At 36.4% G+C, this 12,036-nt stretch overlaps 1 protein-coding gene across 1 annotated transcript in view; it reads right to left on the reverse strand.

Annotated features, from left to right (window-relative positions):
- Positions 1 to 12,036, reverse strand: part of PXDNL (peroxidasin like) — a 570,999-nt gene that overhangs the window by 266,068 nt on the left and 292,895 nt on the right. The window contains exon 4 of the mRNA XM_036767090.1: positions 11,302 to 11,373. Within this exon, the coding sequence (XP_036622985.1) occupies positions 11,302 to 11,373 (72 nt within the window). The remainder of the gene's footprint in view (positions 1 to 11,301; positions 11,374 to 12,036) is intronic.

Raw genomic sequence — 12,036 nt, forward strand, 5'->3', positions numbered from 1 at the left:
AATATTAGTTCAATTCCACAAATTAGAAGAAGAGTTGGCAAACTAGAGGCCAGTGAATTTGACTAGAATGTTGGAGAGGTTTCAAGACAATGTCAAATGAGGAGCCATCAAAAGAACTAGGGATATGGATGAAGAAAACATCTGGGAGAAGACAATTGCTCTCTTCAAACATTAGTGTTTGTTATGTGAAAGAGGCATTAGGCTTGTTCTCCATAGGCCTGCAAGAGGCATGATTAACCTGGGATCCAAAAACTTGTGTGTATTCTAATATTCGATAACTTTATTAAATATAATTGGTTTCCTTTGCAATTCCACATAATTTATTTTATGAATTTAAAAAGCATTATTTTGAGATGGGATCCATAGGTTTCACTGGGCTGCTCAATGGGACCATAACTACTAAAAAAAAGTTAAGAATCCTTGCTCTTTAGGGAAGAACTAAGAACAACAAGAGGAAGGTGCAGAGGCAAATTTCAGTTAGATATAAGTGAAAAAATTTCTAAGAAGTAAACCTAACCAAAGGTAGAATGGGCTGCTTCAGAAGACAGGATACTCCCACAACAGCAGAGATGTCCAAGAGAAGGTTAGATGACCATTTGTTATATTGAAGAAAGGATCTCTATATAAGTATGGCTTTAGTCATTTTAGGCAAGTCTGACTCTTCATGACCCCTTACAGGATTTTCTTGGCAAAGATACTCAAGAGTCAAAAGAATAGGACTTGGAGTCAAGAAGACTCTGAGTTCAAATTCGGCCTCAGACACTTATTAGCAGTATGACCCTGGGCAAGTCACTTAATCTTGTTATGCTTCAGTTTCCTTATCCCTAAGGAATAAGGGTTATATAGGTTATATTTAATGGTCTCTGGGGTCCCTTCCAACTCTTCGATTCTGTGATAATGTTTTGCCTATTAAACTCCTAGATTTCTGGGCCTAATCCCAAGGTCTAGAAAGGTGATCAGGGTCTCTTGTCTCTCTGATATTTAGCAGCACATGCTCTCTAAAGTATAGTTATATGATAACCGTTACTTCCATGCAACCAAACGCTGAGAGTTAATGCATAACTCAAATGTATTGAAGATTATGAGTTATTGTAGCAAATTACTTAGGGTCAGGTAGATCCCAGATTACTAGCATCTACAGAGACCATAAAAACTCGTCCAGGTTTCCTTGTAGGTAAGTCCAGATAACTGTCCTGAACCTTTGTACCTACAACTACCCACAACATGCCTCTTCCTCTAGCTTTCTCTGTTCTGATACAAAAACTTGAATTCACATGAGGGTTGGAGGACAAGATTTCAGCAATAATGAATTTGGAGGCTCTTGCTTGTATAGAGAAAAAGCATCCTGCTTTTGACAGTACTCCTCAAAAAAAACCCCTATTTCTTCAAGTGTTCTTAAAGGTTAGAAAGCTTTCATTGATAATGCTGCAGGTGTTTGAGGTCTTAGACAGTTGCCCAGGCTAAGTAGTCAGTACTCGGCTCTTGGACAATCCTTAGGATTGTGTTTTAAGGCTATTTGAACTCAACACACGTTCAAGATTTTCAGCATCCAGGTAAGTACATATTGCCCAGTGGAGACCAATGATGGGCTGATTCTTTTAAATCAAGGATGATAAACTCATCAATGCTGAGAGGCTGTAATTATCTCAACATGGAGAGTCTGCTCAGCTTACGTACTAATAAATATTCTGAGAAAGACCTTGATAGCTTGATAAAAGCTGCACAGAATGGAGAAAAGAAGAGGGCAACAAAGTCTTTCTGTAAAAGAAACCACACGCCAACCTGTTTAATTTTTGACGTGGAAATGTATGAGGCTACAAGTGGCTAGGTTTCAAACTGCTCACTCAACATGTGATGGAAAAGGATCATAATAAATCATATTTAACACAAGTATTTCTTTTGTTTAAGAAAAGATCACCTGCACTTGCAGTTTTGATTCATAAGTTGTAATAAAGAAGAGGAGGAAGGGTAAGGGGACAGAACAGCTCTCAAAATATACAGACTTAGCAGAAGAAATCAAAACCATGCTGGAAGAGGATTAGGTACATACCATTATCATCATCCTGTGTGCTACTACAGTTATCCCAGAGATGCTTCCCATCAGGTTATAGCTATTCAATCACAAAAAGCTGTTATTTTATTCAGCTGTGCAAGAATACATTGAATGTTAAATTAAAGTGAATGTCGTTGTTTAGTCTCCATTTGGGGTTTTCTTGGCAAAAATATTCAGGTGGTTTGCTTTTCCTTCTCCAGCTCATTTTACAGATGACGAGAGTGAGGCAAACGGTTTTAAATGACTTGCCCAGGGTCACACAGGTTCTAAGTGTCTGAGGCTGGATGAAGATGAGTCTTCCTGATTCCAAGGCCAGCAGCACTCTATCCACTGAGCCACCCATCTGTCCCATGAAGTGAATAATGAGGGTGTTGATTTGGCTGTCTTCCAGGTCCAGATAAAAGACCACTTCCTGTAAGGAGCCTTTCTTGATCCCCTTAAAGCAAATCCCTTCCCTCTGTTGATTATCTCTGATGCATATCCTGTGTTTGTCTTGTTTGCACATAGTTATTTGCATGTGGTATATTCTCCATTAGACTGTGAACTCCTCGATTTTGCCTTTCTTTACATCCCTAGCACTTACCACAGTTTTTGAAATGTTATAGGTGCTTGATAAATGCTTACTGATTGACTGTTCCTATTCGGTCTCCAACGAAAAAGAATGAAAAGATAAATAATAATTATTATTATGAGAATAATAAAAGAAATACAGGCTTGATGCATTTCTGAGCCTCACATATATAGGTAGAAATTCATAAACTAGGCCTACATTGCGCTATAAGATGGGTCACAGAGGTCAAAATAAAGCACTTACTGATGGAAAACATCACCTGGGACAACTGGACATCTCCACTCAGAAGTGATACTTTAAAAGACTATCTCAAAAACAAAGCTCATTTCCCTACCCCCACCCCCAACCTGGTTTCTTGTTGACAGCTCTGTTTCTGTCAATAATAGTACCACCCTGCCTTAATATCTTAATATTTTCTTTAAATACTGCCTCTCTCACCTTCCACATCTAATTATTTGCAAATCTTGTGAATTCCTGTGAATAACTCCAAATCATCTACTCTGCCTTCTCTTTTCTATTACCCTAAAATAGCCAATCATTACCCTTCACTGAAACAAATGCAAAAGTATTCTGACTGATCTTCCTAATTCTAGCCTCTCTCCCATTCTAATTCATACTTCCTGATTAATCTTTTTCATATCAAATCTGATTATTTCATGCCTCTAATCAAAACCTTTGAATGGCTTCTTATTGACTACTGAATAAAGTCCAAACTACTTAGTCTGCAATTCTAAGACTTGCACAATCTGGTGTCCTGTTACCTTTCCAGCCATATCCCACACAATTTCTCTTGCCATTACTCTTAACTCCAAAAAAAAAAAACTGAATCTGCCCCTAATTAACATGTGTTGCTTTTCTTGGCTTCCATGTCTTTTGCTCAAACCGTTCTCTCACCCTGAAATTCCCTCTCAATTATTTCCACCTGGTGAAATCCTTCCCTTTCTTCTAGACCCAGAATAAATTCAACTTCCTCCATGTAGGGTTATCTCCCCAGAAAGAAATTCAGTTTCCCTCCTTAGATCTCATACTGTGTTTTCCTTATGCAATTATCTGTAATGTTAATAGGGGGGTGTAAGATCTTCCTAGCCCATTAATAGGCCTCATATGGAGCCCATTAAGGGAAGCTTGCTTACATACCTTTTGTTAATAAGCTACTTAGGCAATAAGTCAGGTTGTGATGCCTTCTGGCTCTGAGTCTATTAGCTGAATGAGTATATATCGTGAGAGGTGAGCTTTTGCTTTGGGGCCTTGCTTATGAGAAAGATGTTGTGATTCCCTGGTCGAGACTCTGAGTGGCTGTACGTTCAGAGATTTCCCACTCCTCAGAGGTAAAAGGCTGTCTCGAGTCAGTGGTGTATGTAAAGTTTTGATTCAAGCAGTAGAGCCTTGTCTGTGGTCTTTATTTCCCTTCATATTTCCTGTACTTGTTTTCATGTGATTAAAAAAGAAAGCTTGTTGACTCCTGAAACTGATATCTTTCTTTAGTAAAGCAGATAAAAGAACCTACACAAGCTGCCATCCTCGGTATGCCAGTGTGGTTGCCATCACATTATCATAAACAATACTTATGCTTAATACTACTAGACTGTTAGATCCATGAGGGCAAAAATTATGTTTTTCTATCTTTTCATTTCTCATGGTATTCCATACAAAAGTGCTTAATATACATACATATGTGTGTGTGTGTATATATATATATATGTGTGTGTGTGTGTGTGTGTGTGTGTGTGTGTATACACACGTACATGTGTATGTATTTTAAATTAATTGGACTTATCTTGGTATACTTAAAACACACAGAGACACAAAGACTCGGGTAGAAAGAAAATGTAGGCGTGCTCTCATAGTGGTCTATGAAGTGTGAAATAATCATTAAAGATAGCAGTTCATTACATTTTAGCATATAATCATTACACAAGCCTTTAAGATGGGAGTTTACCATTGTTTCATAAAGACAGGATAGTAGAAAGAAGAGTGGACTAAAAGACAAAAGGTTCAAGTCCTAATATTGTCACTGATACCAACTATTCATATAGCCAAATAACTTACTCTCTCTAATCCTTGGTTTTCTCTTCTGTACAATGAACAAATTGGACTAGGTAATCTCTAACTTTAAAATTCTAGGACTTTAGGTTTAAGAAAGAACAAAAAGGTGGAGAGAGAGGGAAGTGGTAAGGCCTTTCCCAGTACAGCATAGGAGAATATTTTTGGAAGAGCCAGATATCAAATATCAGAGCCAGATATAGAGTATCATTCATAGTAGAAGTATCAATCACAAAGTAGGATTTAACTAATGGGGCTAATAGTCTTTGTCTACTGTCACACAAGGATCATGATTACAATAGAAGATCTCTCATAAATAAGTCATAGTGATTGACAAAGAGGAAGACAGTCATATCAATGATTAAGTCAATAGGTGATCAAAGGTGGGAAAAACATTAGTTGTATATAAATGCTGGATTTATGGAAGAGTCAAAGAAAAGGGAATAAGTGTCACGAGGCACTAATTCGATTCATTTCGTTTCAGCAAGTATTTACTAAACACCTACCCTGTGTAAAGTACTTTGCTAGGCAATGGAGATACAACAACAAAATTAAAAAGTCTCCACAGGATGCTGATATTTTGCAATGCTGGTCTCTCACTCTGTCTTTTCTACCCAGACCCAGTTAAAGTAATACAGATACCACTACTCATACATATCTATCCCTACTACTTTTCCAGTTCCCTCAATTCCATTGATGATTGAATTAACCAATCAGTTCCAGGAATGTAAGTGAATGGCAAAAGTGTGCATATCAGAAGGATTGGTAACATAAATGATTTGGCCAAATCCCTTAAGATACCAGCCTCCTGCATGAGAACTTGATTTTCATACATGTTTCAGAAACTCAGATATAATGCTGTTATTCATGGCCTTCATTTAACACAGTTTGCTCTGAAGTCACTATCCTATTTAACTCAATTGGATATCTCTGTTTACATAACATAGAACCCCAGCTGCTGATCTACAAACCCTGTTCCCCATCCTCAACTCACTAATCTGCCCAAACCACCCACCTCAACCCTACACCACAATGTCCCACTCCAGATTTATTAAATCCTTTCACTGTGTCCTCTGGAATACCTGTTCCATAATTAATAAGCTTTCTTTTATCTTTAACCTCTTTGTTTCATAATGATTCTATCTTATGGCCTTCACTGAACTATGACTCACTCCTAATGATGCCACTTCCTTTAATACCCCCTTCAAGTACTGGCTATACTTTCATATCCCCAGATTTAAAGGTAGTGATTGGGGACTCAGAATCATAGGGATTCATTATAAGATACAGAGGAGATTGCATATGGAATGCATGGAATGACCCCCCCCATGGGGTCACAACTGAACAACATGTATGGGAGACAACCAGTGCAATTACCACAGATATTGAAGATGTAGCGTCATGTCCAAGTCTTCAAATTATTGGAGAAAGGACTCTTATTTGGCAAGAAATATTGGGAAAATTGGAAGGTGATACATCAAGCAACAGGTTCAATGAGAATCTGCCACTATATACCACCATAGGTTTACAATGAGATGAAGTTTTACTATAAATATTCACTAACAACACAAAAAATAAAGAACATAAGAACCTCCTTTTTAAATGTATAACCAAAAGGAAATTTATAACCAAACATAGGATAAAGATTTAAAAATAAAAGATGATATTTATTATATAAAATTAAAAAGAATTTGTAGAAATAAAATCAGTTCAGCTAGAATAAGAGAAGTGGTTTAGTGGAGAAAACTATTATATTAAATATGACAAAAATAAAAATCTGATACCCAATTTATATAGAGAATTGGTGCAAATATATAAAAACCATAACTTAATAGATTAATAGCAAATGGATATGAAGTTTTCAAATGAAGACGTGAAAGCTATCAGCAATCATATGATACAATATTACAAATCACTAATAAGAGAAAAACCAATTAAAGTACTTCTGCAGTTTTATCTCACACTTCCAAAGTGACAAAAATGAGAAAAGGTGTAAATATTTAATGTTGTAAGTGATGTGGGAAAACAAGTTTGCTAATAGACTGTTGAGAGAGCTGTGAATTGGTCCAACCTTTCTCATAAAAAAATATGGAATGATACAGAAAGAATGACTAACATCATACCTTTTTGCCTAGTGTGATTTCACTGCTTAGCCTCTAACCAAATAAGGTCAAAGATAAAAGAAAAAGTTCCACATACACCAAGATATTTATATCATCATTTCGGGGAGTAGCAAAGAATGGGATAAAGTGAACACTTATAAATTGGAAGATGGCTAACCAAAATGTGGCATACGAACATAATGAAATCTACATAGTAAGAAAAAATAATTCTAATTAACTTGTACATATATCAAGATGAGGGTCTCTTTCTTTGGTAGATCATTCATAGCTTATTATACAATATTTCTCTTTCTAATATGGGGCCAAGAGCTCTGTTTCTTATTTTAATTTATGCATTTTATATTTTTGTACATGATCATCTCTTTTAAATTCTCAGTTTAGCTGGCATGTAATTGTGCATCATAGCTTCTGATAATTATTTGCACTTCCTCTCTATTGTTATTTCATTTTATTCTTTTTAATATTTTGTTGATTTGGTTGTCTTCTCCCCTTTTGTCTGTATCTCCCCTCCATTTACTTCCCCCTTTTTAGTCTTCCCTCTTTCTTTCCTTCCATTTTCCCTTTCCTTCTTACTCCATTTCTCCTCTCCCTCCCTTTAATATGATAAATTCATATACTTGGGAAGATTTGCATGAATTAATACAGAATAAAGTAAACTAAGCCAGGAAAACAACATAGATAGGGATTATAATAATAATAGTTAAAACGACACTCAAAAGTAGTTGAACTCAGATAAATTACAACGACCGATCTTGATCCTAGAGAATTTATGGTGAAATACATCTCTTGATTCTCCATAAAGAAGTGGAAAACTATGCTTGTGGAATTATGTATACATTGCCAAAACTCATTGCTATGTTAACCAGTTTTGTTTAAATCTGTTTTCTTTGTTACAAAGGAAAATCCAATTGTGGGAGGAGGGGGTGATTGTGGGGAAATGACTATGGTCTAGAAGCAAAAGGCAATAATGATTTTTTAAAATTAATCACCATTTGCTTTTTCATGGCCAACATAAGGAAAACAGTCCTATTGAACAAGGTAACCAACACATGCCCCTGAAACAGGCTCCAGTTATAGAACTTTTACTGTTAAAAATAAACCAAATGTCTGAGGCATTGCACTAAAAATGCCATCTTCAAAACATGCCTTAAGTTAGTTACTGTCAAAGGCTGATTTTGGATCAGTGAGGCAGAATCAGGACAGTTTGACATAGCATCTTTAACAACTGTGCAAATGACAATAATGTTATTTCTAGGCCTTGCCACTTGGGGCTCTAGGGAGGGTTCAAGGGAAATTGAACTATCCACATGTTTGTGTTGCCTATATTTATTGTAGTTGTGCAGACATAGTCCAAAACAAACTTGGCTTTCAGAGCGAGGATTAACATAGCCAATTATATTCTAAATGGAAAATTAAACATGAAATTTTTAGCTAACAACAAACCTCTTTCTTTATAGGCCAACATAAGAAAGTATGAGTGTCACTGTGCTTTAAAAATAGAAATTAGAACTGCATGTTTCCACAGTATCTAAAAAATGAGTGTAACATTACTCATTGCCAATAAAAAGAGAGCCAATTATTTTTAGAATTTAAAATATTTAATGATGGGAATTATGTGCATCTTAAATAGAAATTAGGCCTATTACTATGCTAAATGTTTATAAAACATTTGTAAACATATTTAAATGATATACATCAGCATAGCTTTAAGGAAAAAGGCACTAGATAGGGAGTACAAAGACCTGGTTTTCCAACCCCAGCCCTGGTAAAACCTTGAATAGTCAACTTCTCTGAGCCTCAATTACTTTACCTGCAAAATGGGATAAAAAAAATAACTACCTTGTCACCTCCCTTGCTGGATTGTAACACAAAGGCTTTCTTAATTGTAGGGTATAATACAATATGTTATGTTAAGTAAATAGATTTTTCATACTGAACTAGATCATAAGTGTTATTTAAATCAGAATGTGACCCAAATTTAAAACATTGGAGACACAAAGTATATAGATGTGGGGTAAGAATGAATAATGTGCATAAAAACAATCTTATTTCTTTCCAGTTCCACTAAGTGTAAATTAAGCACCTGCTGTGTATAAGATACACAGGTGTGAGGCATGTAAGGTCAAAACTAAGTGCTAGGGATAATAAGAAATGCATAAGACAATCCCTGACCTTGAGGGGCTCATGATCTGATGTGGGGGGTGGGGAGGGGGAATAACACTCAAGCAACTATGTATAAACAAGATCAATACAGGACAATTAAGGAATAATCAAGAGAGGGAAGGCACTAGAATTAAGAGGAGTTGGGATGAGCTTCCTGTAGAAGATGAAATTTTTGCTGAGACCTGAAAAATAAACAAGAAAGCAAAGAGACAGGGATGGAGAGAGAGAACATCCTGGGCATGGTGACCAGCCAATGAAAATGCCCAGAACTTAGAGATGGAGTATCTTGTTCAAAGAACAGGTAGGAGGCTATTGTCATTGAATCAAAGGATAAATGGAGGAGTTTAAGGTAGAAGCCTGGAAAGAGGATGAGTGATTTTGTTTGTTGTTGTGGTTGTTTGTACTTTGTTCTCAAAGAGGACCCTGACATTAGGAAGGTGATGCTCTGACATGCACGGGTGGTTATGAAGGGTTTTGAATGTCAGAGGATTTTGTATTTAATCCTTGAATGGATAGGGAGCCACTGGAATATTGGGTTGCGGAGGAGGACAAGGATGACATGGTCAGACCTGTGCTTTGGAAGAATCACTTGGGCGGCTGAGTGGAGGATGGATTAGAGTGAGAGGGCACTTGCAGACAGCAGACCCACCAGCAGCTACTTCAGTAATCTAGGCATGAGATCAAGGCCTGCACCAGAGAGGGAGCAGTTACAGAGGAGAGAACGGGAGCATTCAAGAAATATTGCAAAGGTGAAATCAATAGGCCTTGGCAACAGATTAGATGTGAGAGGGGCAGGATTCAAGAGAATGAGGAGTCAAGGATAACAACTAGGTTGTGAGCCTGTGGGACAGAAAGGTGGTGTTGCCTTTGACAGCAAGAAGGTGGAAGGGAAAAGTTCATCCCCCTCCTTTTACAAATAAGGAAACTGAAGTTCCAAGGGAGTTGAGTGAATTGCCCAAAGTCAGATATGTAGTGAGAACCAGAGTGGGGTTTGAACTTCAGTCCTTTCACTCCAAAGCAGTATTCTTTCTACTATACAACACTTCTCACTTGACATGGCATGAATAATAATTATTATTAATTAAATAATAATTAATAAATACTATTAATTAAATGATTGGGTAATATTATTATTATATTATTCACATTTATATAGTGCTTTACTATGTGCCAGGCACTGTACTACATGCTTTGCAATTATTGTCTCTCTTGAGTCTCATAACAAGCCTGGGAGGTAGGTTCTATTTTTATCCCCATTTTACAGATAACAAAAAAGATTAGCTTTTTGGACTGCCACCCCACAGAGTTGACATATTAAACTTTCAGTCCACTAAAATCCTCAGGTCTTTTCTTATGTACTGCTATTAAACTAGGTCTCCCTCAAGCCAGCAATCACAGATTTCTGCTATTAAAGTCCTATTAAGAACTGTATATAAATAACAAATAATGTCTTAAAGCTTTGCTCATGCGAACGCCATAAACAAGGATATTTGCTACTCAATGGAAACGTGTCTCTAAAGCTATGGTCCGAGTGGACAATGCTTTCAATTATAGCCGAAGGATCTGTCTCACAAACACTCAGGCATTATGGAAAAATTCGGAATAAAGTATCCAATTTTGTTTCAGCGGCTTTATTCACTTAATTTGATTTTTCTCATAGTGAGATTTACATTTCATCCTGGGGTTCTGATAGTGATTTGCCACTTTGTAAGGGCATCATGCATAGTTTTCACATTATCAGTTTTATGTAGCAAAAAGAAAATTGGACTGGGAATTTAGCTAGGAGCCCTCACTGGCAGCACCACAGTGTGAGTCATCTCACTGCTCTAGGCTTCAGCTCCCTTTGTAAAATGAAGGAGTCTAGCAAGCTATACTGGGACCAAGGGTGACTGACATTAAAGGACCAGAGTTTGAATTCTGCATCATATTTATACTGTCCATGGTGATACTGGACAAGTGATATAACCTCTCTAGCCCTATTTCCTTATATGTAAAATGAGTGGGTTGGCATAAATGATTTCCAACATTCCTATCAGCTCTAAATCCTATAAGGAATTGGACTGGAGGCTCTTTAAGGTCCATTTTAACTTTCAATCTTTCCACTTTTATTTAAAAGAAAACACTAAAGTTGTTATATGCATAAGAATTTTTATAGAGTTATTCACAGAATGTGAGATAATTTGAGCATAAAGCTTAAAAGGCATATTATATATACATATATATATATATATATATATATATATATATATATATATGTAGTCTCACAATTGAACTTTGTAGGAAAAACACTAAGTTGTTTGGCTTCTTAATGAACTCAATCAGTGTTTCATTAAGGTAGCATTACTTACAGCTGCTCCAAGGATATAAGCCCTTTAAATGCTTGGGCATCTATTGTGTGGATTTCATTCTTGTACAAGTACCTGAAAAAAATACATAACATTACTGTTAGAATAGTCAGGTAGTAAAAATACTCTAAGGAAAGGTAGTATGGAATAATACCATTCTAGGATTGGATTCTAGAGGATCTGAGTTCGAATGCTTTCTCTGGAACCTGCAAATTACTAATAGTAATGATAATAATGATAATTTATCATAGCTAGCACTTACATAGCCCTTATGGTTTTCAAAGTACTTTACATATCTTAATTCATTTTATCTTCACAACAACCTTGTGAATTGTTATTATCTCCATTTTACAGATAATGAAACTGAGGCACTGAGGCACAGACAGGTTAAGTGACCTGTCCCGGATAACATGCATAGTAAGAGTTTTGACAGAGAAATCAAACTCAGGTCTTCCTGACTCCAAGTCCTCAGCTCTCAGCATTTTAACCTATATATGCCTCAGGCAAGTTGCTGGGATTGTTTGTTTTTTGTTCCTTTCTTCCTTACTTCCTTCTTCCCTCCCTTCCTTTCTTTCTTTCTTTCTTTCTTTCTTTCTTTCTTTCTTTCTTTCTTTCTTTCTTTCTTCCTTCCTTCCTTCCTTTCTTTCTATTCCTCCTCCATCTTCTTCTTCCTCTATCCTCCACTATCTCTCAAGGCCTAAGCTCATGTTTGTTATTTTCATGATACTATCTGTCCAT

Source organism: Trichosurus vulpecula, chromosome 1, assembly GCF_011100635.1.
Source record: "Trichosurus vulpecula isolate mTriVul1 chromosome 1, mTriVul1.pri, whole genome shotgun sequence".
Lineage (NCBI taxonomy): Eukaryota > Metazoa > Chordata > Mammalia > Diprotodontia > Phalangeridae > Trichosurus > Trichosurus vulpecula.